A 26,862-nucleotide genomic window follows, 5' to 3' on the forward strand; every position below is an offset into this window, starting at 1 on the left:
GGGTGACAATGTGATGGATCTTCAAACATAAACTTTTGGTCTTCAGCTTTTCTAGTTGGCTGCCAAAAAGACATTCCTACACTTTTATGTTTGATGTTATTTACCCTGGAACACATTTAAGTAAATGTTAGTTTAGCCTATTTTAACCCTTACTGTGCAACAGAGTCTTTATATATTTCCCTTTCATTCATTTATTTATAAAAGAATAAAAATTATTATTATCTATATAAGGCTTCCAAGTGGTACAATAAATCAGTGTATTAAATATCTTTAGCACAGTGCCCGGATGACTGACCAATATTGTTTTTGTATTGCTCCGTCATCCGGGAACTTCAACTATCGATATCACACAAACAAAAAAAGCCATTCTAACAGAGGTAAGTTATATTTGGTTATTTTGCAAGTCAGCCTGATATAGATAATAATGTAATATAATATGGCTTCATTTTCATGTGATACGAAAAATATATTGCTCTCGGTGTGACAATTTTGGACTCGTCTCTGACTCGTTCAATATTTTCACAGCTCGAGCAATATATTCTTGTATACACTCAAAGCCATCTAATATTATATAAATACCCACCTTCTGTAGATCTTCCAGCCTTGTAAGCACAGCCATGGAGGTCTCTGCTCTCTCAGCTGCAGTCTCATTGCAGGGATAAAGGGTGGCTCGGAATCTGTGGAAACAGAGAAACAAAAATCTGATGTAAGTATATGGAAAATTACAAGCACAGGATCAAAACAATTGTAAATTTACGTGCTTGGCAGAGGATTATGAAGATTTAAAGATTATCATTAATCTTTATACATATGCATGTGGTAACTCTAAAACTGGACAATTTTTTGTCTAAACTTGGGAGAAAGAGCATTTTGTATTTGATCCTCCATCACTACAAAACATGAACTCATGACTGACATGGTCTAGCAAAAACTGATTCAAACTTAATTTTTTCCTTCAGAGATATTAGGGTTCCTCTTGGGTTTAGGTTACGTCACGTTTTGGCTTCTTCAATTCAATTCAATTTTATTTCACGAAAGCTATCAACAACAACAAAAACAAAAAAAACATACATTCATAGAACTATACATTTTTACATAAAAGAATAGAATACATGTATGTACATTGGTAAAACAATATAACAGTTGCTTGTCAGGTAGCAGCCAGTTGTAGTATGTAGTTTGGTATAGTGTTCAAGTACAGTGTTTGCTTCAAGACTGATGTCAAACCTGCTTTAAAGACCACCTGTATAGAAAGACCACATTTCTTGTCTCCTGGCATAGTGATGTACATTGACACATATTTTAAAGGGACCTGTACATAAAGACCACCTGCTTATAAACATCACTTTTTACTCAATAGAGTGGTCTTTCTACACAGGTTTCATTGTCATTATTGTAGGAATAAGACTGTGAAGCAATTGTTGCTGGAGCATGCAGTGTCAAAGAACCAGAGAAAAGTAAAGACAGAAGAATAGACCAGTTCACAGTTAGCAAATGTCCCAAATGACCCCGAATATCCACAGTTCTTTAAAACATGAAGAAGTCCCATTTTGTACATTTTGAAATAATCACTCCTACAGCGATGGAGGTGCTACATAAAGATATTTTGTTTCCTCTTTTCAAAGAATACTTCCACCTGTGTATCATGGAGTGCACTGCATGTGCATAAATGAATAATGTTCACATAACTTTCAAGGGCACGTATCCAGTATTTTGTCTCTGTGTATTTCACAATTTGGTTGGTCTGCAATGACCTTTATCTGCTCATGCTCAGATTGCTACTGTGAACTGGCTTATTGTGAGACATTGAACGTACCCTTCACAGATCTTCTTGACCCTGATCTTAAGCTGATCTCCTTGGAAGAAGATGATGAAGACAGACTTCCAAACCTCTTCTCCCTGATTCACGCATTTCAAAAGAAAGAAACATTTATTTCCAATAAGTTGACATAATGTTGTACTTGAATGTGTTTCATCCAAGAGAGATTAGCTTGTTAATTAATTCAAATCTTACTCACTGATACATGTATATATTTTTTTCTTTTTCTAGAAAATAAATAAATGTCATCACCTGTTGATATTCAATCTTGAATGTAACACTACCATCAAGTGAGTGACTATATATCATCTTATCCATAATCAAATATGAATCTGATAAGAGAACTGGTTGCCAAAGATAAGGTATACTCATGATCTAAAGTCTGACAAATTAAAGGAATAAATGGTCTTAATGCTTCTTTTACAACTTGCCAACCCCTACATGCATTATAGGCAACATGGTCAAGTGGGGTGATTGGCTGAGAGGCACAGGTGGAGTGCTTCGATGGGGTACATAGATTGGAGAGGGGGTATGTACTGTGCAGGGGGTGGGGTGCATCTTAAATAGGATGGGTGCATCCTGGGGTGCAGGGAGGGGTTGCGTGAAGTGGGGCAGGGTGGGTACATGTTTGATCATCTTACTGTGCTAGGATCCTTGAGAGGTTCTTCAATCTCAGCCTGACGCAGGAACACGTTGCCACGGCAAACTCGCCACAGCATCTGCTCAAATGCAGGGATGCGTTCACGTCGAATCACACCAGTCACAAATCTATTCAGTTTTTCAAAGAAGAAAGTTTTGGTTATGTTAACAAAAGCAATAATCAATATATTCTAATTCAGCAAATCTGCTACTTACATCAATGTGAAAATGTTCTGAATCAGCTTCTTCACAATCTCTCACAATGTTATCAAATTATAACACTGAATGATTCTTAAAGTGCAATAATTCAAACGGTGAAAGTAAGTTCAAAAAAGTTAGGACTACCTGCTTGACGATGCCTAGAAATGATTACATGCCTACATTGATCTACACATCACAGCAAACCGCAAGTTCATTTACCAACAAAAATGTCTTCATTAACTACAAATTATAAAACACAAGTCAAATCATCATGCTTAGAAGTTGTCCCTGTTCATTTTTAAAAAAAATAGCATTTCATGGTATAAAAATTGATAAATTCACAATCGCACTTTGAAAATTGAGAAGACTAACAAGCTTTTCTTACAAAAAAAATAATATGTGATAAAATACAATTCTTTGGATGGTTAGAACTGCTTCACAGTTCTAAATTCTGTTTCTTGATCTGTCTCTGGAAGTGTGAGGGTTAATATTGACAAATTAAAACACATCATAACTTACCCAAGTTGCATGTCAGAAAATCCAAATGCTTCATCAGGCCTGTTACCCTGTGTAAGACATAAGAAAAATTACAATTCTTAGTTATAATATTTTCTGTTCAATTCAGTAAATTAGGAGGGTAATTCCATACAACACTGGTATCCTGTACGATAGAAGTCTTTTAAATCCATTTTCTTCATTAAAAATTGAAAATCTTTTGATATGAGTACTGTTAGGTATTTCTCTCTGGTATCACTATGAGAAGTCATTTGTCATATCAAGAAATCTTCATTTTATTATGAAAGGAATGGATAAAAGACTTTTTGTTGTGCTGGGTACATCACACAGAATCATCTAAGTTAGTCAAAAGAAACATCAAGAATCTGGTATCATTATACATGTGCAGTGACACCTGCTTTAATAGCGACCACCTGAATAGAAAGACCACCTGTCTATAAAGACAATCTATTTTGTTTTCCTTGAAAATGTCCTATTCAAAACATGTACTAAGGCAACCTATCTATAAAGATCACTTTTCTTGTATCCCTTGAGTGGCATTTTACATTAAATACTGGTAACTGTTTTACTGTATCAAATGTTTTAATTTTATCAAAACTATTTTTCCAATTCAACCTCTTTCGGTAATTTTGAGCCAAAGTAAATTTGTGGCATCCCGACAGGATGGACGTACCAGGGGTGATAGTGAGCACTTAGAAAAAATAGGTGTTTTTTTTCCCCCTCAATCACGCCCCCCTTGAGTAAAAAAAAAAAGAGGATTCGGGGGGGGGGGGGAATGGCATCTAACAACAATCCCCCCTTTTGAGTAAGAAAATTGGGAAAAAATAGGGGAAAATAGGGGGAAAAGGGAAAAATAGGGAAGAATAGAGAAAATAGGGAAGAATAGAGAAAATAAGGAAAATAGGCATAAAATCAGGAAGAAAAGAAAAGAAGAAGAACAAATTGGGTAAGAAAAAAAGAAAATAATTCTGGAGGAAAAAAAATAGGGTAATTATCAGGCCTGGACATACTGACCTCTGAGAAGAAAGTCTGTGTGTTCTGCAGGATGTGCTTGAGTTCAGTCAGCTCCAAGAAGTTTCTCATCAGGGCTTCTTGGTTGGTATTCACCTCCTTCAGTTCATTCTCTAATTTCTCAAAGCAGGCCTGAAACAATCAAGAAAGAACGTAAAGAGGAAAATGAGAAAAGAACATGTAGGCCTATACGTATATATATATATATATATATATATATAGATAGATAAATAAATAGATAGTTTATTGGTTTCCACAAAATCTTATTTTACAAAGAGTGTAACAACATATTGAAAATGATTATAATAGGGAAAGGGAGATTGCAGGGATACATAATAATAATAATAATATGGATATTTATATAGCGCCGGTATCCGCCAGGCTCTGACGCTCATGGCGTTGTACATACATGTATTACTATCACAAAAATATAACATTCTTAACTAAAATAAAGTAAACTAAAACAACACAAATTATTACAATACATTGACATGATTAAATAGCACTGTTTAGAAAGAGATGGGTTTTTAGAGCAACTTTGAAGGCATGAAGGGTAGTTAAATTACGAATACTAACAATACCGATACTGACAATTAACTGCAAAAGACAAGGGAAAGGGAAGAGAATACATGTATATCTGCAGCTTATTGAAACAATAGAACAAAGTAGTTTGTTCTCAATGTGAGTAGAATAGGTACATACAGTAGTTGGCATGGCCATACTGTTATTTACTCATTACATGTGTAATGCCCAATGAAATACTTTCACATGACTATTACTTAATGGTCATGAGGTCTATTATTGGATTGAGTAGCTGCCAAGGAAACCTTGCATGGAGCATTGAATTAGTGGACTAAGCTGAGGCTGCATGTTTATTGTAATTCACTATCAAGAATAAATACAATTGTGTTCGGCTGAAAGAGCCCCCTACCTCTAGATCAATCATCTCTCTTGGTGCAGGAGCATTAGGATTCTCTCCGGTGTTCAAGATGGAGATACCGCTCGATGTCACCTCTTTCTCAAAGAAACCTGTCAATATCACATAATACATGTATACAAATATTAAAACAGTCTGATGCCTGGTATTTGATTAGCCCATTTCCAATGGGAACTGTATGGCTACTTTAAAAGCCTATGGAACAAAAAAATTAAGTAGTCACTGGGTTAAACAATAGTAATAAAAATAAATTATAGTTGTAGTAGTAGTAGTAGAAGTAGTAGTAGTAGTAGTAGTAGTAGTAGTAGTAGTAGTAGTAGTAGTAGTATTATTAGTAGTAGTAGTAGTAGTAGTAGTAGTAGTAGTAGTAGTAGTAGTAGTAGTAGTAGTAGTAGTACTGTAGTAGTAGTAGTAGTAGTAGTAGTAGTAGTAGTAGTAGTAGAAATAGTAGTAGTAGTAGTAGTAGTAGTAGTAGTAGTAGTAGTAGTACTGTAGTAGTAGTAGTAGTAGTAGTAGAAGTAGTAGTAGTAGTACTGTAGTAGTAGTAGTAGTAGTAGTAGTAGTAGTAGTAGTAGTAGTAGTAGTAGTAGTAATGATAACAATAACATACAGTAAATAAGAATAATAATATTCATAATAATAACATTAATGATAATGATCATGATGATGATAATAATCAAAATGATAATAATAATCAATAGTTATTTGATGTCTATGGCGTTTTCTTGTTACCGCATCATTGATATGGAATGTCTGAAGCATATATTGGGTAACTTATCTCTTACTTTGTATGAAAGAGGCTGATTTCTGGTAGAAAATATACTGTAAACAAAGCTTTCTCTATTTGCTGTTTCTTCACGCTTGAAAAGGGCTATTAGATACACCGGCTTACTGAGCAAATAATCTTTGACCATGACTGACTAAATCCAATTTGCTTTCCTTATTGCTCTTATTGATCTATTTTATACTTTGTGCTGATTATGTACAAAGTGGGCAGGTATAAATAGTACAGGTGTATGTTTTCTTTATCATTGCATCTCAGCCAGGAATAGGTTATGACTTATGATGAATCTATTTTAAGAAATTTACATCTACACTAACATCCTGTTCTTGTTTCAACATCATCATGTTCAAAACATCTGAAGGACTGATATTTGTCTATGCCTTCTCAACGCCATTTAAAACACTATTCATAAACTAATATATATATCTGTACAGCCAGTGTTGAATAAGAAACCAAATGATGAGGTCATACTGTAGGTTAACAATAAACTTTGTACTATGCTGTGCTATGATCAAATAAACCATTTCTTATTGTGTACATGACCCACATTCTTTGCCATTATGTGCATATACATGAGTTTCATATTTAACAATGGGAAATTTTACATATATTATGCATTCATACAAAAAGACAAATTCAATAAAATAATTCTGAGAAAACAATAACAAAACAAAATAATCAAACATAGATCTAATCATGCATCAAAAATAAATGTATTGTATTATTATGATCATTCTCAGTAACATTATTATCATTATTACCATTATTATCATTATTTCATTATTGATATAATTAATATTATCACTGTTATTATCATCACCATTATATAATCATTATTATTATTACTTTTATTATTATCGTCATCATTATTAATCACATTCAACATCAATCTATTCGATGAATGGGCCACTTATTCATCCACTATAAAACAGAGAACAGCTACTACATACATGTGTACATGACAGCACAAAACCACAAATCTTAATATCACTTGTCCAAGGACAAATTTCACTTGCTCAAATTATAAAAAATAAATCACAATTTTAATTACATAAGTATTTCATTAACAAAATTTCTTTCTTTTCATATAAACTATAAAGTGTACATGTATTACATACAGTATGTACACATCATTTAATTACTCTATTCCTTTGTATTTAATTCAATATTCTACATTTGCTTGTCTCTAGCAAGAAGGCTATTAAGTTGTATTTAGAAGGACAGAACTAGAAGAGTAACAGATCATTAATAAGTCAATGACATTCAATGCCACTCAAGAAATATTCAGATTTATTGTCATCTTATGATATTCCGGAGTTTGATGTAGTTATGAAGTAAAGCATGCACACCCTTATCAATATCTTATCAATACAGATTACAATACAAAAGACCAACAAGACAAGCACTAACTAGTCATACTCACAAGTCTATGTGTATTTGTTTTGTCTAGTCTATCTTAATCAAATAATCTTCTAAACACGCCCTGATATACAATGTAAATAATTGGGTATGGATGTCTTGTTTTTGCTGTTGTTTTCTTACAGTGTATGTCTTTCAATAGGAAAATATACATGTGTAGGAGTAATACAAAATTTGTTGAATATCAATAGTTATCAAATACACCTAAATACATATAATGAGGACTTACCGTAATTTTTAAAAGGGAAAATTATAAAATGATGCATAAAAACTTACGTAGCCTTCGTTCCATTTCATCACATCGGCGGACCTCGCTCACAAACTTGCGTTGGAATGCATTTACATCTGGATTCAGCTATTGGCAGAATTGAAAGAGAAAATAATTTGAATATGACATCAGATTTGGGCAGGATTAATGAAGTGTACATGTATCAAAAATATGTGAGGCTATTAGCACAGAAAGATCAATGTGCTTTAATATACTGTTAGTTCGTATAGTAGGTTAACTAAGACAACTTCAATTTGTTGATTTTTATGTTCACATTGAACAATCTGTACAGATTCTGTAGTTTATCCAATATTAATGTCTAAACACACAAACTCAAAGAAAAAATGATGAATACTTACATCTCTAAATTGCACCAGGCCTAGTTCTCCCAGCTCTGCTACACATGAATATGCCGCCTCAGACTGCAAGAATATCTGGGCCAGGCACATCTCCTCACTACGGTACAAGGAACCCATCTTGTATCACTTGGTCCTGTTCTCCGTTTAGTATGTGGCGTCTCAGTCTTCAGAATTCAAAATCAATTTTATTATGTAGAATACATCCCGTTGATATAGATTAGAGTCCTGTATTAAACATCGGAAGACAAAAGGAATGAAATTAAAATAAGACAGTTGAGAGTTATTTTTAACTTTGAATGTATAGCATTAGACATAAAAATCTTCAAATGGAGAGAACTTGGCAAAAGAACAATGGTAAGTGAACATGTGATGCTTTGTAGAATTTTTCAATGGCACTCCACATGGTTTAAATAGAACATTCTAAATCCAGCCATGTCGGTTTTTATTAATTTATTTCCAGAAATGAAGTGAAGGCAGAGTGCAGGAAATGGAACAAAATGAAGATAAGAGAGTAAAGATTTTCCAACCATTAATGTAAATTGGTCATATCATATACAATGTACGGTACATGTAAGCCTGTATCATGCATAAATATATACACACCGCCAATATATAGAGAACAAGCTTAAGGCTTGGGGCATTCTACTGAAGAAGTACATTTATTATTTTTTAAAGAAAACACCAAAACAAACAAATAAACTTAAATACAAATCTTTTAGCGTCTGGCATGTCTTTGTAATCCATACACACAGTTGATAAAAGCAAGGTGAAAATAACACATAGAGTATATTTATGTACACTGTATGCATTTACTATTAAAGTGCAATTTTCTTTACCAATACATGTAATACATGTATGTACAGTACATTGCCTATATTTTGTATACTTTGGATTTAAAGAATCTAATGTACATGTGCATGGCTCAGATCAAGGGTACACTTATATTGAACACTGGGAAATTGTTCAATTATCCAAAACCATGAGACCCAGACACAAATTATCCTTTTTATATTAGAAAGTACCATTTGGGGAAGCTCCAAACAAGGTTTCAGCTTCATTGAGTTCAAATTCAAGATTTTAGAGCAATTTTATGATGAAAAAAAGGCCTATTTTCAGCACTTTTAATGTTACATGTACATTCAAAACATGCACTAATTGGTTACCAGATTTGTACTAATGGGATGCAAAACTTATGATTTTTTTCATCTTGTTGTAGAATCTACAGTGTAATTAACATTTCTGTTGAGTTATTCTAGTATTTTACCCTAGTATTTTACTTTCTTATTCCATTTACATGTGATACAATTTTTGTGATATGTACATAGCTTTGGTGTCCTGCAAATTTCAAATCTTACTAACTGAAGAATAGTGTATAAATAATTGATTTATTTACAAGCTTGCATTGTTAGTTTCACTTTATCTTTGATTTCCAATCAGATCATTTCATTCTGGGTCATGGTTTTAAAAATATTTAGATGTCTGTAAATGGAAAATGTTTGGTATCCTGCAGTTATGTACATAACAGTGCAACAGAATATATACAAAAATATATTGTATACTTTCAAAATGATAATGTAATGGTGTATATAGGTGAATGAAGAGCACTGATAACATTGGATTCTGCATTTTAACTTGTATGTGTTATTTAATCAACAATGAATGTGAACACCGAGTTATGTACGCAACAGTTTATACATTTCTGTACGTACACCATGTGTTTTTTTCTTCAATAAGACCACTTACATGTATATTTAGTTATTTGTCATGGTAAGATACCGGTAGTAAAAAATGTATAAGACATACACACGTCTGATCTGGTGAGAAGAATATTACAAAATATTGCAGTTTGAACTTTTTCATATCATGTACATGTACATAACTAAGACACCGTTATGAAAAGACACCAAGTTATGTACGTTACTACCAATCAAAAATTTGAAATAAATTCTCATAAATAAATTTATTCATTTCTTACAGCATGAATTGCACCCTTCTGCATTTTCATTTAAACAAGCATTTATTGAATTTAAGGAACAAGAAGTTATAATTTGAATGTAAAACTACTTACTTTTGGTGTCCTTAGTTACATGTATGTACGATTAACTACAGAAATCTTATATTTCAGTCCTGAAATAGTAGTTTACAAACTATTTACACATTTCAAATAATGTTTCATTCAGGAAACACATCACTTCTTCAATTGAAGTCATTATCAGACTACTGCAAAACCATATCTGACAATGAGGCAAAGAGAAAGCATGTAGAGAATAAGATGTACTGTACATAACTCAGTGTCCACATTTGTTTTGGCCATATTCTAATAACTAAATTGAACTAGATGGAATTTTGACTGCGCGCAGTCGAAAATGATGCCTCCGCCATAGAGCAATTTAAACAAGTTTGGAGTTTAAATCTCCAGTGGTTCTTGAGATATCATGATAACAATCTCAATGTATGGAATTTCATAAGTTGACCTCTGTGACCCTTGACCTTTGACCTACGTGCTCCAAAATCTAATCAGATCGTCTTCCTATGGTGATACACACTATCATTAAGTTTGAAGTTTAAATCTCCAGTGGTTCTTGAGATATTATGATATGGTGATACATACTATCATTAAGTTTGAAGTGAAAATTCTCCAGTGGTTCTTGAGATATCGCGATACAATCTCAATGTATGGAATTTCATAAGTTGACCTCTGTGACCCTTGACCTTTGACCTACGTGCTCCAAAATCTAATCAGATTGTCTTCCTATGGTGATACACACTATCATTAAGTTTGAAGTTTAAATCTCCAGTGGTTCTTGAGATATTATGATATGGTGATACACACTATCATTAAGTTTGAAGTTTAAATCTCCAGTGGTTCTTGAGATATTATGATAACAATCTCAATGTATGGAATTTCATAAGTTGACCTCTGTGACCCTTGACCTTTGACCTACGTGCTCCAAAATCTAATCAGATCGTCTTCCTATGGTGATACATACTATCCTTAAGTTTGAAGTTTTTACATCTCCAGTGGTTCTTGAGATATCATGATAACAATCTCAATGTATGGAATTTCATAAGTTGACCTCTATGACCCTTGACCTTTGACCTACATGCTCCAAAATGTAATCAGATTGTTTTCCTATAGTAATACACACTATCACTAAGTTTGAAGTTTAAATCTCCAGTGGTTCTTGAGATATCATGATAACAATCTCAATGTATGGAATTTCATAAGTTGACCTCTGTGACCCTTGACCTTTGACATACGTGCTCCAAAATCTAATCAGATCGTCTTCCTATGGTGATACATACTATCCTTAAGTTTGAAGTTTAAATCTCAAATGGTTCTTGAGATATCGCGCTAACAAACTCAATACAAGGAATTTCATAAGTTGACCTCTGTGACCTGTGACCTTTGACCTACGTACTCCAAAATCTAATCAGATCGTCTTCCTATGGTGATAAATACTATTCCCGATTCTTAAGTTTAAATCTTAAATGGTTCTTGAGATATTGTGATAACGGTCAAACGGGACGTACGGACGGACGTACGGACGGACAACCCGAAAACATGATGCCTCCGGCACCACCTTCGGTGGCGGAGGCATAAAAACGTTGATATGGCACAATGGTTTTATGTTTTGTTAACAGTATGTTTTAAGAGAAATATCAGCATGAAGTGGACACCGAGTTATGTACGTAACAATTTTGATGATGTGATATTTAGCTACTGATTGCCGTTTAACAACAATTTGTTAAAGTCTGACTTTTTAGCTATGTGTTGCATAATGTTTGCTGATTACAAAAATAATGTTGCCACAGTCTATAATTGATTTTTAAAATTCACCTCATATGTAACACTAGGGTGCCCTTGATCAGAGCCATGCACACATGTTCCTCCCTACATGTACACCTTCCCCCCCCCCCCCCCCCATTTCTTCTGTCTGTACGATTCTTGCGAGTGTCCTACATATACATGTACGTATCCACCAATGCCCCCACACATACACACTCCCTCCCTCCCTCCATCACCCTGTGAAAACACAAACTCAATTACCAAACACTGCCACACACATTTAATGTGCAATATACCATCTGGTAACTCCTTGATTGTATGCAACAATGCATCAGGAGTTATTTAAAAACATGGGTCATTGCGGACTTACGATCTATTTATAAATGCGTGATACTCAATAATCAATAGGCTTACCAGGTCCTCCCATCTCCCCAGGCTCAAAAGCCTGAGCTAGAGGGATTATTATGACAAAGCAATACAATGGACAATGGAAAGGACAGTATGACAAAAGTACTCATTCATTCAAGAAAATTCATTTTCTCATGCATAAAGAACTATTTAATTCGATAATAATTGCCAAATGGTGTGTTTTTCAACTTTTGTGTGTGTGTGTGGCTAAATCGTCTCTTTCCCACATTATCCTATTATTTTTCATTCTTAATACCGTACTTATGACAAACTGAAATCTAAATGCTAATTCAACAGCCACCCAACACATTGTGACAATTTTGCCAATCATTATTCATAAACATGTACCTGCACATCACAAGTAATATGCTTGAATCGCAGACAAACCAATGTAAACACTTGCTGGTATGACTATGAATCGATGGCATTAATAGTGGATTCAGAGACTGAGACGATAGAGCATCTCCACTGTAATTAGATGCCTGCTGCAGCATCCATCTCAACGAGGCTATGGCGTGTGTGTGTGCGAGTGTGTGTGTTGGAGTGTGTGAGTAGAAAGATACAGGTACTACACAGCCTGCGTATGGACCATGGTAGAAACCCGTTTGCCTTCATAATTATGGGTGTGCAAACTGTGCACTGTGCTGGTTGACAGCAGGTCGACTGACATTTAATATTAGATTGTATCAAGGTAAATCACATGACAAGTACCGGTACATGTAAGCTGATTATACATGCACATGTAAATAGGCACATTATTGAAAAGGGCCTTATACATGTAGGCTTTATTACCACATAATTTGGATGACTAAATTTTCAAAACTCTTTGATAAATTCAGGATAAAAATTTATGTTTACATTAACATTGACATCTCTACATTAATGAACTTAATGTTAATCTTTACATGTTGTTTTTGTAAATTACCCCCAAAAGAGGCACATTATGAAATTTTAATCAAGACTCAGCGAAAATTGCTGAATTAAAACCACTGCTCCTGCAGAATAAACAAGATCTTTCTCTCTTTGAGAGAATTCAATGCCAGGTCATTCAGATTGATCACTGTCATGAATTTTTTGTGACAAATAAATCTGAACTTAAAGGTAATATTTAAAGGTAATATTTAACTCTACTCTTGATCTTTTTTCGTTAATTCTTGACTTTGACATATAACCCCCTTTATCCCTTTTCTTTTTTTCTTCTTCTTTCTCATCTGTACATACTACATATACCATATATTCCTACTTGACCTCTGCACTCAGAGAGCAATAACTCATTGATGTCTCGACTTGGTGTCGGCTTGGGTTTGTCCATATTAGATCATATTAGATGCAACGTTGGGTAGTTGTTCTCTGAGAGTATTTTGTAAATAGTTTTATATATTCCATATTTGTTGTTGTATTCATAAATAAGTTATCTTTGTCACATCATATGAGGGGGCCTTAACTTAACAAGCTGTGCTTCAACCAAGGTCTCCTCGTCTTCCTTTGTTCTACATTGTACTGTTATGATTATACTCTATTATATTTTGTCACATGTGTTTTCTGGAAGACAAATAAACTTGAAACTTGAAACTTGAAACTTGAATACAAAGTTTTAGTACGGGGTCATGAATTTGGTTCAAATGAACATATTGGAAGCATAGGCGATCCTACAATATTCAGTGATCGTTGTTGCGGTTGAAATCGACTCTAAAGTGATGAAATTGTTAATGATAAACTCTTTATGTTGTATAGCGCCCTCTCAAGGTCAATATATGAATTTAGCTATAAAACAATGTTCTTTGAATCAAATCGACCGATTTGCTATTACCGTTTGGAATATATATCACAACTACCTATTCTGAGATTTTCATGGTCGCAGCTACCATTGTACGGCCATAGGCGCTATTTGAAAATTTATCAAAATTTACCGGGAGCACCGGTAAATTTGTATATTCAATTTTTCTCAAAAGCAGAAGTGTTTTAGGGGCTGATTTTTTTAGTGCTTATAATACATCCAAAGGGGCATCCAGATATATCAAAATTTAAAAAAATTACTATCCAGCCAATTTTCAAAATTTACCAAAACTTTGTAATACCTTTAATAGAAATTAGAAAGGATCATACACAAAAGGTAGGAGTTAAAGGAGTATTAGTATGAAAATTACTTTGGATAGATAATGCCATAACTACACGTAATGATTAATGACATGTGAATAATTGCGATTTTCCTGCTTTTATCACTCGCATTTGAATGTAACTCTATATGGGACTTTTGCACAATGCTGTACAGCAAATAATGTGCTGGTAGTTATAACGACAAAGCAAATTCCCCCCATCTGTGGTTAGTCTAAAAATAATGCTTTACCTTTTTTTCCTTAGTTAAATAGCAATTAAGACATTCATGTTTCCAAGTCTGTAATCTACATGTACATGTATTATGAAGGACATTTTCCGCTTTCTGCATAACATGTACATGTATCTGTAGATTGAATCTTGATTGAGATGTAAAAGGTTTTCTGAGGTACTAAATAACTTTGTATTTCACTTTGAAAGGGGAAAAATCTATAATGTTTTCCTGCTTTGATCTTGTGACTTGTGACTTAGCCCTATAAAAAAAATCTATACAAAAATCTATGGGCTTTGGATTTGAATGAAACATTATATTGGAATGTACTTCGTCTAAAACATAATTATTCACCTGATATTCAGAGGCCCATGAAGGCACGACTTATATGTACATTTATATTACCCCTGGTTTATGACATTATGATTTAACATTTCCTCAACTGCTATAAACTGTATTGTGAGTCTTGCCATTAGTCCATGATAATGTAAACATCTAAAAATAAACTCAACAATACGATTTACATCATGAAAATACATGATGTACATGTACATGTATGTTTGCATACATGTGCTGCTTGTTTAATTTGCACATGTGTGTTTTGTTCATAATGCAAACATTCCAAACAACAAAACATGACATGCATCAGAAAATACAGAAGATTGTGAACATTTTAGTGTTAAAAAGCTCATATTATTTCTAAGATTCTACACTTATAAATGCAAAAACTGAAAATAAACTATATCTAAAAACAGACAAATTAAAATCAAATTTGGACAATAATTATGCGCTAAACTGGAAATTAGTGGAATGGTCAGTTCAAATACTAAGTTTTCAATTGAAAAAACGTGTATTGTACTTGCACACAATTAACCCATTTTTTAGCTAATAATATCATGGAAGAATATTTAAGGAGTAAGAAGAAAAGTGTTACTCTACTCTCTTAATCTGAGGGATCATTCTTCTAAACTGTCAAACTGCAAACTAGTAATTCATACCAAACAAGTATAAAATATGAAATTTAAGTCAAAAATAAAATATTGACATGTAAAAACTGGAAAAGTTAGAATAGTACTAAATAGGAAAACTTTGTTATTGTTTTACTCTGTCTATAGTATACATGTACATGTACAGCACTAAAACAAACAGACAACTAATACAATAGGCATTATGGGCATAGCTCAATTGTTTTTTAATGGGAGGGGTGGTGCGAATAGTGTAAAAAGGTGCGTGCAGTGAATTCGCTAAATTCAGCGGACTCGTGCAACTAATTGCTATTATCGTAAAATAGTTATCAAATTGGCAACCCGAAAACGGTTCTTTCTGTGTACACCATGTGTGTATTTGCATTTCATTCAGGCAGATCCAACATCGCGAACTCTCGTAAGAGGTCAGTGTTTTTGTTATAATGCAAATCGCATGTTAGCTCATTATCATCAGGAACACGTGGGGGCCGTTACTCAAAACCCCCATAAGTCTAAGTTCGTAGAAATCCCATAATTCTATAACACACATTTCAATGAAATGTTCACAAACTTAGAATTATGATGGTTTCCAGTAGCGGCCCCATGGAAGGTATTAGCAGATCTCTATCACTCCAGCTTCAAATTTTGATTTGATTAGATATAGACATAGAAATATATATATATTTTTTTTTTAATTGTTTAAGCTTTGTATAAGAAGATAGAAGAGTCTATTAGCAAACTCCAAAGCCAGTGGGCAAGTTTGCTGGATGTGGGAAGGGGTGATAACGAACACATTTTAGGTTTTGTTTACAATTTACATCAATCTTGACACAAGGTGATATCAATATCATATTTCATATTATCACCTAGAGAGAAATAATAATAATAATAATAATAATAATAATAATAGCCTTATAGTCCACTCCAAATTTTATTAAACCGAAACGAAAATTCTTTTTGCCCAATTGATCGTCAGCCCGGCAGCCACTGAGCAGCGCCAGATCGACGTTGCTCTATCCCTTATTGTTGAACGCCAAACAAGGTAGCAACAACTACCATCTTTTAACGTCTTTTGGTATGACGCGGCCAGGGTTCGAAACCACAACCTCCCGGTTGTGAGGCGGACGCTCTACTGACTGAGCCAACATAACCGTCTGGTATGGGTCATTCTTCAATAAATCTGACATTTGTCAACATTCCCCATAGCCTAGGGAAGAAGAAGACGAAGGAGACTCGTCAGTGCAGAGGAGCCAGATGTAATCTCAGCGGAACAACCGTCTATCACACTCAGCATGCTCAGAGACTGAAGCTTTTGCAGTTTTGGTCTATTATCACCTAGATCTAGATCTAGTAGTACATGTACAGTAGGGTAGACAGCATCAACTTTCATTGTATACCTCTATATCCTCTTTTGTTTAGCCAATTTAGTCCCACTCATTAATTCCCGTAGCTCGCTGCGCATGCATCCGCACCCAATTATATTTATAATGGAGAAAGGTCCTAGCTGTGAAGGGATGATGGGATCGCGAGACAGGCCGACGCTCCAAGCCCGGCGCGGGCCATACAGCCCTGCCTCAGCGCTAGGGCTGCCCAGCGCTCCATGTCCACAACACACCCTCGGCCTCGCTGTCGCATAATTTGACATTCACCGTCGCAAAAAACATACGACAAAATAGCGTTTTAAACGCTACAAAATTTTCAATATCATGAATCAAACCTCCACACACACAAGTAATAAGAGAACAACTATCGCCTTACCTTTCCCAAAGCAAGCAAAACAGTAAACTGTTAATCGTTCCTTCCAGATGTCAGATTGTAAAGATAAGGGGAGGTTTCTCAGGTCAGTGAGGTACCCTTATCGATATGGTACGGTGTGACGTCATCAGCGCGCGACCGTTGGTACGGGGGGGGGGGGGGGGGGGGGGGTACGGTTAGAGGAAGTAGGGGTGGTACATGGGGTATGGGGCGACTCTTACATTTAAAATGTTATTTCTATTTTTATTAACGTTGAATAAATAAATATTATAACACCTTTAATGCTATCAGGTGCGGAAAAGGCGATCCCTCATCAATTACTTGAATAAACCTCCATACTGTCATTATTTTGCCAAATCTAAACTTTCGGTAGACTCTTCCTGGCCCTGGGTACACCCTGCCCCGAATATATAATGGGGGCTGGTGTGTGTTTTTCTGAAGGGTCGTAATTCTGAGAATCTGAAAACGAAATGAGTTTTATAAGCCCAAAGGTTCGTAATTCCCCAAAAAAGATAATGTACATATATATATATATATATATATAGGGTTTTATATTTACGAACCCTATTTCATTTTCTGAATTTATTATTGAACCCTATTTCATCTTCAGGTTACGAATCATGTTCGCTAAGCGTGAATCTTTGAAATAACGAACCTTTCAGACTTATGATCCTTCAGAAAGTATAGGCTTCTACAAAATCACATGTAACTCCAGCAGGGGCGGATCCAGTCGGCAGCAAGAGTGGAGGGTGGGGGGGGGGGGGCAAATTCGTGATGAAATATTTAGCGGTAACTCGGCCAGTTGGTGAATAAGCGGGGGGGGGGGGTAAGAGCACTTTTTTGTGGTCCAATTTGTAAGGAAATATTTAGCAGCGAATCATCCAGCAGGTGAATAAGCGAGGGGGGGGGGGGAGAAACCTTTGGGGGAGGGGCGGGGAATTTTTTGTTTATTTTATAATTATTGTTATTCTTTTTGCCAAGGGGGGGGGGGCTTTAGTTTGGTTTCAAAAAGGTTAAATTAATGTTACCATCTTATTTTGCTATCTTTTTGCTAGGGGATCCGGGCCCGTCGGGCTCACCCCCCCCCCCCCCCCCCCCAGTAGGCATATATAATTTATGCAAATCCGTGCATAATTTTGAACAGCGTGGTTTCGCACAACTTTTGGGAGGTCCGAGCGATGCATCAGAGGTGTTAATTGTCAATCACTATATCCATCATCATCCTTTGCAGTATAGACCTATAGTATAAACAACAAAAAAGATCTCCACGAAGACCATGGCCCGAATTCACAAAGGAGGTTTGTCGACAAACCGAGGTTTATGTACGTCATATGACGCGGTTTGACGCGTTTTTTACAAACCTGGTTTGTAAAAAACTAAAGGAGGTTTGTCGAAACAAAAGGAGGTTTGTCGACAAACCTCCTTTGTGAATTCGGGCCCATGAGTTTATAACACTTCCTAGTTAATATTGTTGCATCTTTACTTTTAAAACACGGAAGGGGTGTACCAAGGTACTAGCCCCCACCCCTCTCTCTCATTGTATTAAAAGGCTGATATGTTTCTTAAATCTTGACATAATTATGTTTAAATGTAGTTTATCTTGGTCACGATTTCTATAAATGAAGATATTTGTAATAAAATCTAAATGGTGTTCATATTCCTCCCGGAACCACTCAAATCAATTTATTTTAAATGTAATGATAATAAAAGATGAGAGACATATCGAAATGAAAATGGGTTGAAGGTGATGTTTTTCTCATCCACTTATACCTTTAAGGCTTTAAATACAGTTAAGTTGTATCAGGGAACTCCAACTCCCTGGTTGTATTATCATGAATAATGATCTAAAAATATATAGCCGTCATGGAGAAGTTCTCTTTGAATAGGGAGTATGGTCTCACCTCCCTGCTTTGATCAAATTCATGGGCGCCATCTAGAGTCTTGTCACAGTAAATCTTTGTAGTGCTTTTTTTTTCTCGCCTAACCTTAAGAAATAATTTTTTGTTTGAATGTTTGTTTGTATATCAGCAGTTAACAACTGAATTATTCATACTCCTTGTAAGTTTGATGCTGTGTTGTGTGTTTTTTAGTAACTCAAGAATGAAAGGTGAATTGATTGAATTAGGGCCTTTGTCGAATACTATTTTCATTTTTTTCCCCTCACATATATTACTTAAAAAATACAAAAAATTGGTTACATGGTTAGGGTTTCAATAATTAGTTTGTGAACTGCAAAATGTAACAAAACAGATATAACACAATAATGAAATACGATTATCAGAAATGAGAAAATAACGAAAAGAAAAAAAGAAAAAAAGACACCCTAAAAAATATCATGATTACGAGAAAAGGTATCCTCAACCACCCTCTGAAAAAAGAAGACCAGCGGACAGTCCTTGAGGTAATGTTTTGGTTTGAAATGGGTGTGTAACGGAATGCTTCATAATTAACCCCTTTAGAAAAGGTCATTTTGAAAAAAAATAATACCCATCTGAGGACTAACTTGGATGAAAGGTCGAACTGGTTTCAGTTATGAATAACTCTTGGATTCCCCTTTTAAAGCGTTCAATTAGAGCGGAACATCCGTATATCGTAAGCGATTAAAGGCCAACCCTTTCCCGATTCTGAGGAAATTGATTTTCACCCCCACATTAATTCTGTAATTCTTTTATATTGTTGTATGCTGGAAACTTGGCGAACTTAAATCAATCAATCAAACTCAAAACCTAAAACAATAGTTGCGTTTTGAATGGAAGTCCCTAATAATAATTAATGTGTTAGCGAACCCATTTCAAATGCTACCGTTTAAAAGAAATTAATATAGTAATTATGAGGTATACCCTGTCAGTGTCCTAGATTTGAATTTATTTATCTTTCTCTCTCCCTCCTCCTCCTTCTCTCTCTCCCTCCCTCCCTCTCTCCTTTCTCTCTCTCTCTCTCCCTCCCTCTCTCTCCCTCCCTCCCTATCTCTCTCTATCCATCTGTCTCTCTATCAAGTCTCTCTCTCTCCCCCTCTCTCTCTCTCTCTCTCTCTCTCTCTCCCTCCATCCCGACCCCCTCTCTCTCTCTCTCTCTCTCTCTCTGTCTCTCTCTGTCTATCCATCTCTCTATCAAGTCTCTCTCTCTCTCTCTCTCTCTCTCCCTCTCTCTCTCTCTCTCTCTCGATCTCTCTACCTCCATCCCGACCCCTCTCTCTCTCTCTTATATTTCAATCTGTATTTCTACCAAAATGAGGGCCTAAGCTTCAAAACCATTAAACTATTTTAGCTCAAGAGTTTTCGGCCCCGCTTACTATTCAACTATAAACTGCAATATTGGTTTAATTAACACCGTGTTTCTTTAAAAGTGTAAATCGATGTATTTTTTTCGTTGCTTTTGCTTCAAAAAGGATGATTGAACCGCGGATCACATTGCATATATAGTTTGGCACCTCTGATCAAATACAAACTTATTGATTATCTATTCACAGCTAATGCTTCAAAACAACTTTAATCCGATTATGACAAAGGGGGTTGACCTGCGCGATAAAGTCGAAGAAGAACAAAAAAAAATCAATAACGTCTAGTTGTCAAAACTGTTGGAAACGCATGTACACACTAAACTGTACGAAATAATTCTGTAACTGTTAATACAAACATTGTATACTTTGTCCATTGCTCGATGAGCTTCAACTTGTAGTATATCGTCTGAGCCCTCAGCTAATCCGTTTCGAAACAACGGGACCCCGTTATTCGTTTGATCTTCACCGCCCCACTCTACGTCCGGTACCTGGCAACGTAGTACGCTATTCAAGTTGCGATCTGGTAGTTTCTCTTTCAGTGTGTCGAGGTTCGGGGCAGGATCATAAGGCTCAAAATCTAAATCTAAGAACTCTTCATAACTTTCTTCCAACTTAGAATTCATCATTCAAGGCGTTGCTTATATATCGTAAGTCTTTGTTTGTAATTTATTAGCGTTGCTCTGCAGTAGTATAAAGTGTAACATCTTAACTGTCTGTTGAGGAGTTTGGGAACGTTTAGAGGGGTAACGATAGCGTACCGCCTCTCTATTGATGGGAGTCCACCGGTCAATAATTGGGTTTGTATGTGGTGGTGGAGGTTCCCATTTCATCGTGTACACTATTCGCTATATTCCCACAGTGAGATTGTTTATTATATACTTTGGCTCATCATTGAACAAATTGTGGTAAACATATTGGAAAATTACTCTTGTAAAGGGGAATTGTTGTTTAGGAGTTAATAATGGCTGTGCAGAAATGATTATTGAATGAATTTGAGTGATGTTTACCTCAAGATGGTGATGTGTATTACTGCATAGTGCTAAAATACACACTGATCATTGGGCTTGCATGATCATTGCATGGGAATTCATGAGGTCAAATGGTTTAAATTTCATCCAACTATGTTGTACAATTTTATTATATTTATAGTTGTGTTTTATAGTGATGATGATGATGTTGATGATGTTGATGATGTTGATGATGTTAATTATTGGTTTCATTGATGATGTTGGTGATGCATGAGTGTAATGATGATGGTGATGATGGTGGTGGCGGCGGTGGTGGTGGTAGTGCATGAATGGTGATGATGATGATTTAGGCCTACTATGATGGTGGTGGTAAGATGATGATAATAATAGTACAACTTCAATGACTTGCAGTAGCTGCATTTGTGAATTTAAATTGTTGGGTGAATTATATTTTAGTACATTCAGTTTATCATATAAGTTTTATTTTATGTTTTTTTTTCTTCAAATTTTCAATTATTAAATTTTTGATGGAGCCATATGGAGGAATGAATTTCACCAACTGTATTGATTCCTTAATGTTTCATTCTTTTTATTTTCCACAGGTTTTGACCCCCTCTGGAATACCGTTCATCCTAAAAATGTCAAAGATCATCACAGTCTTCGGTTCAACAGAACCTCAAGGGCTTTCCTTAATCCACTCCCTCTTAAAAGACCCCAAGTACACCATCCGAGCCGTTGTCTTGCGGAAAGCAGCATCTTCAGACCAAGCAAGGAAGCTTCGCGACCTCGGGGTCCAAATATTTGAAACAAATCTTGAAGATCGGAAGAGTATAGCCACCGCACTTGAAGGAGCTTACGGATGTTTCCTTTTTACTGACACTGATTTCAGTGCTTCCAATCCGGAGGAGCTGGAATACCAGCTAGGTGAAAATGTTGTCGATGTTGCCATGGTGAAGAAAGTCCAGCACATTATCTTCAGTACCCTCCCCTCTGTCCGACAGGCCATTGGAATCTCAGCAGCCAACTGTGACTCCAAGGCCCGGATCAATGATTACATCAATGAACGTGAACTTCCCAGGACGAGCGTCATCTTTCCTTTTTCGTATCAGAATCTTGCGACAGTTTTTAAGCCAAAGAAATTACAGCAGCATGTCTATGGACTAGGTGAGCATAAAAGATGTAGTGATTGTGTGTTGAGATTCATTTTTTTAATGACATCTCTAACCAATAGACAGCTTGTCATCAAAGATTAAAGTCTGAAACAATATCCTAATTCCCATTATACAATCTTTTTGTTCTTCTTTTTTGTGGTTCTCTATTATAACTGTATATAGTTGTGTTACTTTATTTTTAAACTTGTTTTTATATATATGTTTCATGTATTTACCTATGTATTTCTTAAAATGTATTTGCCGGAATTGAAACAAACCAATCAAATTGAATTTAATATTTTGTTTTAAAAGTGGGAAATGGTATGGGATGATATTAGTCTTGACAGTAAGTACACCATGCATGTCATGTATCTCATTGCAAAACCTTTAACTTATATGTTTAATCTCTCACTTCAAATGGCGATAGTATACCTTCACAATTGAAAAACAGGACAGCGGCTAGTATATGTGAAAAGGCGTAATAGTTAGATATATTGGCTTAAGTGCTTGAAGCGATTGGTTAGAGCACATACTAAAATGACTCAGTCAATTAGCTCAGCAAATAAGATGCTCGAGAAATATATCACTTCAAATTGCAACATGGAGAAGTTTCTTTTGTTATGTTGAACCTTCGGATTGTGTAAATTTACTTTTACCCCTCTCTCTTCCCCTATATCTGTTGAATTATAACTTGCATGTCTAAATGGCTTCCTACATGTATATGTGTTTAAAATTGTTGCTACAAAACATGAGCCATATGATAGACCCACTGTAAGTTTTTCGTATGTAGTCAGTCTTTTGCAGGTGTTGTAAAATGTAGTGATTTTATATTTTCCTGTACATACAGTAGGTTTTGAATTTTTTGATATTTATGCTTAATCATTTTATCTTATACAATTTCTTTCACCATTCTTCCACTTCTGCCGACTATTTTATATTTTCTTCTATCCCTATATTTTGCCTGAAAATAACTCTGAGACTGGTTTGCATTTATACCTTTTCTTCACAATATTATGTTACAACAAGAATTTATTGACAATTTCTGAATATATAATCCACGTTTCTATAAAACACACAGCAGTTAATGAAACATCAAGATTGTAAAGCATATACTTGTTGTTCTAGTAACAGTCTTAATTTTCTGTTTGCCATACAAAATATGTTATTATAAATAATGCATGCACCAGTACATCCTTATACATACATTTACAACTATTACATACATGTAAGGAGAGTAAGGGTATAGTAACCAGTTACAATTAATCTGAATAAAAAGACAAATTTCCAGTCTTGACAAATTTATTTCAAACTGATTTCAGAAGTAGTATGTTTGCAGGCCTACGGGGATGTTTGAAAAAGATTTATCACTTATTTCCTCACCCTTCCATAGCACATAGACAGGGTTAGCCTGCCAGTCAGACAAAAGTGTGAATCTTTTGTTACTGTAATCCTGTTTACTGCCCATCCTATTAAGCCCTCTTCTTCTCATGGAGGGTCTTTGTAAACAGTTAGAACCCCTGGCTGTTAAAGTTAAAGGTTAAAGGTTTTTGTTCTTTCTATAAGGTTGGCAAAACAGAAGCTGTTGCTTCTCCCATCACTGCAGGAGATGAGCCACTTGAAAAGTATATAAATATTCTCCTTTATTTGAGAAGGAAATAAAGTCTGTAGGAGAGGGATGTTTGATGCCAAAATGAGTGTTTTCCAATCATTTTGGTATATACATGACACATGTATGATGTGTAGGATTGATATGTGCATTGAAATGATTAGTTTTGAAACTTTTTAATTTTGGGGGTTAAATAGAATAATGTTGGTAACATATAAAGTAGGGGTAAAACTTTTCCCCAAAACTATACCTGTGGTTATTACTCAATTATGTCATATATTTGTCATCACAAAAAAATTATTCTCTTACATTTATCCATCAGACCATAATATGAACAATTATGGCAAAATGTATCGCCCTTGTGTGTATTCATTGTAATAATATGCAGAGGAAAAGAGGAATCCTCATTAAACTTACACTTACTGAAGCACTGAAAGATAAATATATGCACTACCAACAACTTTTGTTTTTCACTTGAATGTAAATTACAACATTTTCAGATTGATGCTCCTGTTGTCACTTAACAAAATTCTTCAAATAATCTGAACTGGTATTCTTAAGGTTATATATTTCTTATCTCATTTATTTTTCATTTCACAGAGATCCCAATGTTGAACACCTCCATCAACATGTTTGATGTCAACCAGGCTGGACCCCTTCTCCATTACATCTTTGATAACCCCGCCCAGACGATGAACAAGACCTTTAACGTGGTCGGAGACAAACTACGAGTCGATGAGATAGCTCAGATATTCACCAAAGTTCTCAAGCCAAATGAGTTCAAGGATATGAAGGTAAATACATGTAGCTATTATAATGAACTTTTAATTAGATAAGTATGATAATGATGTTGATAATTACCATAGAAATAATACCAGTAGCCTAATGGCTAGTTTGATGATGGAAATACCAATAACAACAACATCAGTTTTAATTTTTCAAATGTATAGTGCATCTAGAGCAATATATGGAAGGTATTTTAGATCTTAACTCTCACAAAGATTACTTAAATACACCTGTATCATAATCTCTACTTTGCCACTCTTTTTCTGTCTCTTGTGTTATCCTATTATTTATATCTTAAATGTCAACAATTACTTTGTTTTGCTTTGGAAACGTGGGCAATACATATATAAAAAAAGTCACAACAGTATTTACATCAAGAGTATTCTAAAGGTCGTATGAAGAGGGAATTGCATGTTTTACTCTTCTCATTCAGATTAGTCTCATGTGCATTTTTGTATGTTAATATGGCTGCCAGTTTTCATGCTTACAATGACTTGTTTCATATGATTATTTCATTTCATATAAATCACTGGATAGGGGGGGGGGGGATCTAATTAAGAGTGAATGTTATTGTGTAGTGAATCGAGAAGAAGAAGATACAAATCACAATTTACCATGGAGATATGTAAATTTATTCATGTCTTATTGAACAGATGCAAGTTGAAGAGTTCCGGCGGCTTCCAGGGGATGGGATCGAGGATCTAGGAAACATGTTTGAGTATTTTGCCAGGCACGATCTACGTTTCAACATGGAGACCACAAAGAAGATGCTACCAGACGTGAAGAAGTTTGAACAGTGGGTCGTAGAAAACAAGACATCACTCTATGCCATGTTATAAACTGATGAGATTGAATAGGTATAGATGGCTGATACCAAAGATCTGGGACCCGTTTCACAAAGCCATTCTCAATGACAAATGACAAAAATCATTGACAAATCTGCTGATAACCAATCAGAAGCAAGGATTTCAGTAGCTTATAACAAAGACTGTCATTTGTCACCGATGACAAGTTTTGTGAAATGGGGCCCTGTTGTCGTATAGTATAGTGAAACCTTGTTATAAAAGATACCACCAGTGGTACATTTAAAAGCATGTTACCCCCTCCCCCTTTATTTAATGGCAAAAAAGGAGGAAAAATAGGAGAGAAAAGGAGAGGGGAAGAGAGAGAGAGAGAGAGGGGGAGGGAGGGAGGGAGGGAGGGAGGGAGGGAGGGAGAGAGAGAGAGAGAGAGAGGGAGAGAGAGAGAGAGAGAGAGAGAGAGAGAGAGAGAGAGAGAGAGAGAGAATGAAAGGGAGAGGGGGAAGGGACATGTAAAAAAGATTAAAAAAGGGGGCCACCACCTCAGAAGCCCTCGATCCTTTTCATTGTGGTTAGCCCTTTTACAACCAAGTGTTTCTCATGAAAATGTTAAATATAACAAAAATCCTGTGTATAAAGTGTGTTATATCATGATGTTCATAGTGTGCTATATGAAGAAAATGCCAGGTTACTGAATTGCTTAATGGATTCATGTACAGAGAATGTTTATATTGTGAATTTGCTTGCTTTGTCAATACAGTAATCAGATATCATTCTGCAAAATGAAATCAACAAGGTTGTTGCAACTGACATACTTTTGCCAGATCTGTCAATCATTTTCAAAAGATACTACATGTATATGATCTGAAAAAAGCGATAATATGATAGAGAAAACACAACAGTATTCTGAACATTGATTTGTTACATGCTAAATGGTTGGGTTTATTCTATGTTTAGTGTACCAATCACCAAAATATATTTGTTCTGTATGTTAGAGGTTCCATGTCATAATACTATGATCAAAATATTTGCATAAAATATATAACTTCTGTAAAGAGATTTTGCAAGTTTAAG

At 35.2% G+C, this 26,862-nt stretch overlaps 2 protein-coding genes across 2 annotated transcripts in view; one reads left to right on the forward strand and one right to left on the reverse strand.

The window, feature by feature from the left end:
- The window catches only part of LOC578518 (V-type proton ATPase 116 kDa subunit a), a 30,793-nt gene extending 13,486 nt beyond the window's left edge, over positions 1-17,307 (reverse strand). The window contains exons 1-9 of the mRNA XM_030998210.1: positions 17,201-17,307; positions 7,954-8,178; positions 7,603-7,681; positions 5,118-5,215; positions 4,190-4,318; positions 3,179-3,225; positions 2,461-2,587; positions 1,817-1,899; positions 584-677 (exon numbers count right to left, since the gene is read on the reverse strand). Coding sequence (XP_030854070.1) covers positions 584-677; positions 1,817-1,899; positions 2,461-2,587; positions 3,179-3,225; positions 4,190-4,318; positions 5,118-5,215; positions 7,603-7,681; positions 7,954-8,070 — 774 coding nt within the window. The 5' untranslated portion in view covers positions 8,071-8,178; positions 17,201-17,307. The remainder of the gene's footprint in view (positions 1-583; positions 678-1,816; positions 1,900-2,460; positions 2,588-3,178; positions 3,226-4,189; positions 4,319-5,117; positions 5,216-7,602; positions 7,682-7,953; positions 8,179-17,200) is intronic.
- A 3,533-nt stretch (positions 17,308-20,840) lies between these two features.
- LOC582116 (nmrA-like family domain-containing protein 1) lies at positions 20,841-25,935 on the forward strand. The gene is made up of 4 exons (XM_030997010.1): positions 20,841-21,000; positions 22,048-22,609; positions 24,803-24,996; positions 25,642-25,935. Exons 2-4 carry the CDS (start codon positions 22,084-22,086, stop codon positions 25,825-25,827), a joined length of 906 nt encoding a protein of 301 aa, XP_030852870.1. The 5' UTR covers positions 20,841-21,000; positions 22,048-22,083; the 3' UTR covers positions 25,828-25,935.
- Positions 25,936-26,862: the final 927 nt, after the last annotated feature.

This window comes from Strongylocentrotus purpuratus, unplaced genomic scaffold (genome assembly GCF_000002235.5).
Source record: "Strongylocentrotus purpuratus isolate Spur 01 unplaced genomic scaffold, Spur_5.0 spur5_scaffold_4, whole genome shotgun sequence".
Taxonomy (NCBI): Eukaryota; Metazoa; Echinodermata; class Echinoidea; order Camarodonta; family Strongylocentrotidae; genus Strongylocentrotus; species Strongylocentrotus purpuratus.

Coding starts and splice junctions, on each gene's coding strand:
- LOC582116 (XM_030997010.1), top strand. CDS start 22,084: ATGTCAAAGATCATCACAGTCTTCGGTTCAACAGAACCTCAAGGGCTT. Junction 22,610..24,802: donor GCAGCATGTCTATGGACTAG/GTGAGCATAAAA, acceptor TTCATTTCACAG/AGATCCCAATGTTGAACACC. Junction 24,997..25,641: donor ATGAGTTCAAGGATATGAAG/GTAAATACATGT, acceptor CTTATTGAACAG/ATGCAAGTTGAAGAGTTCCG.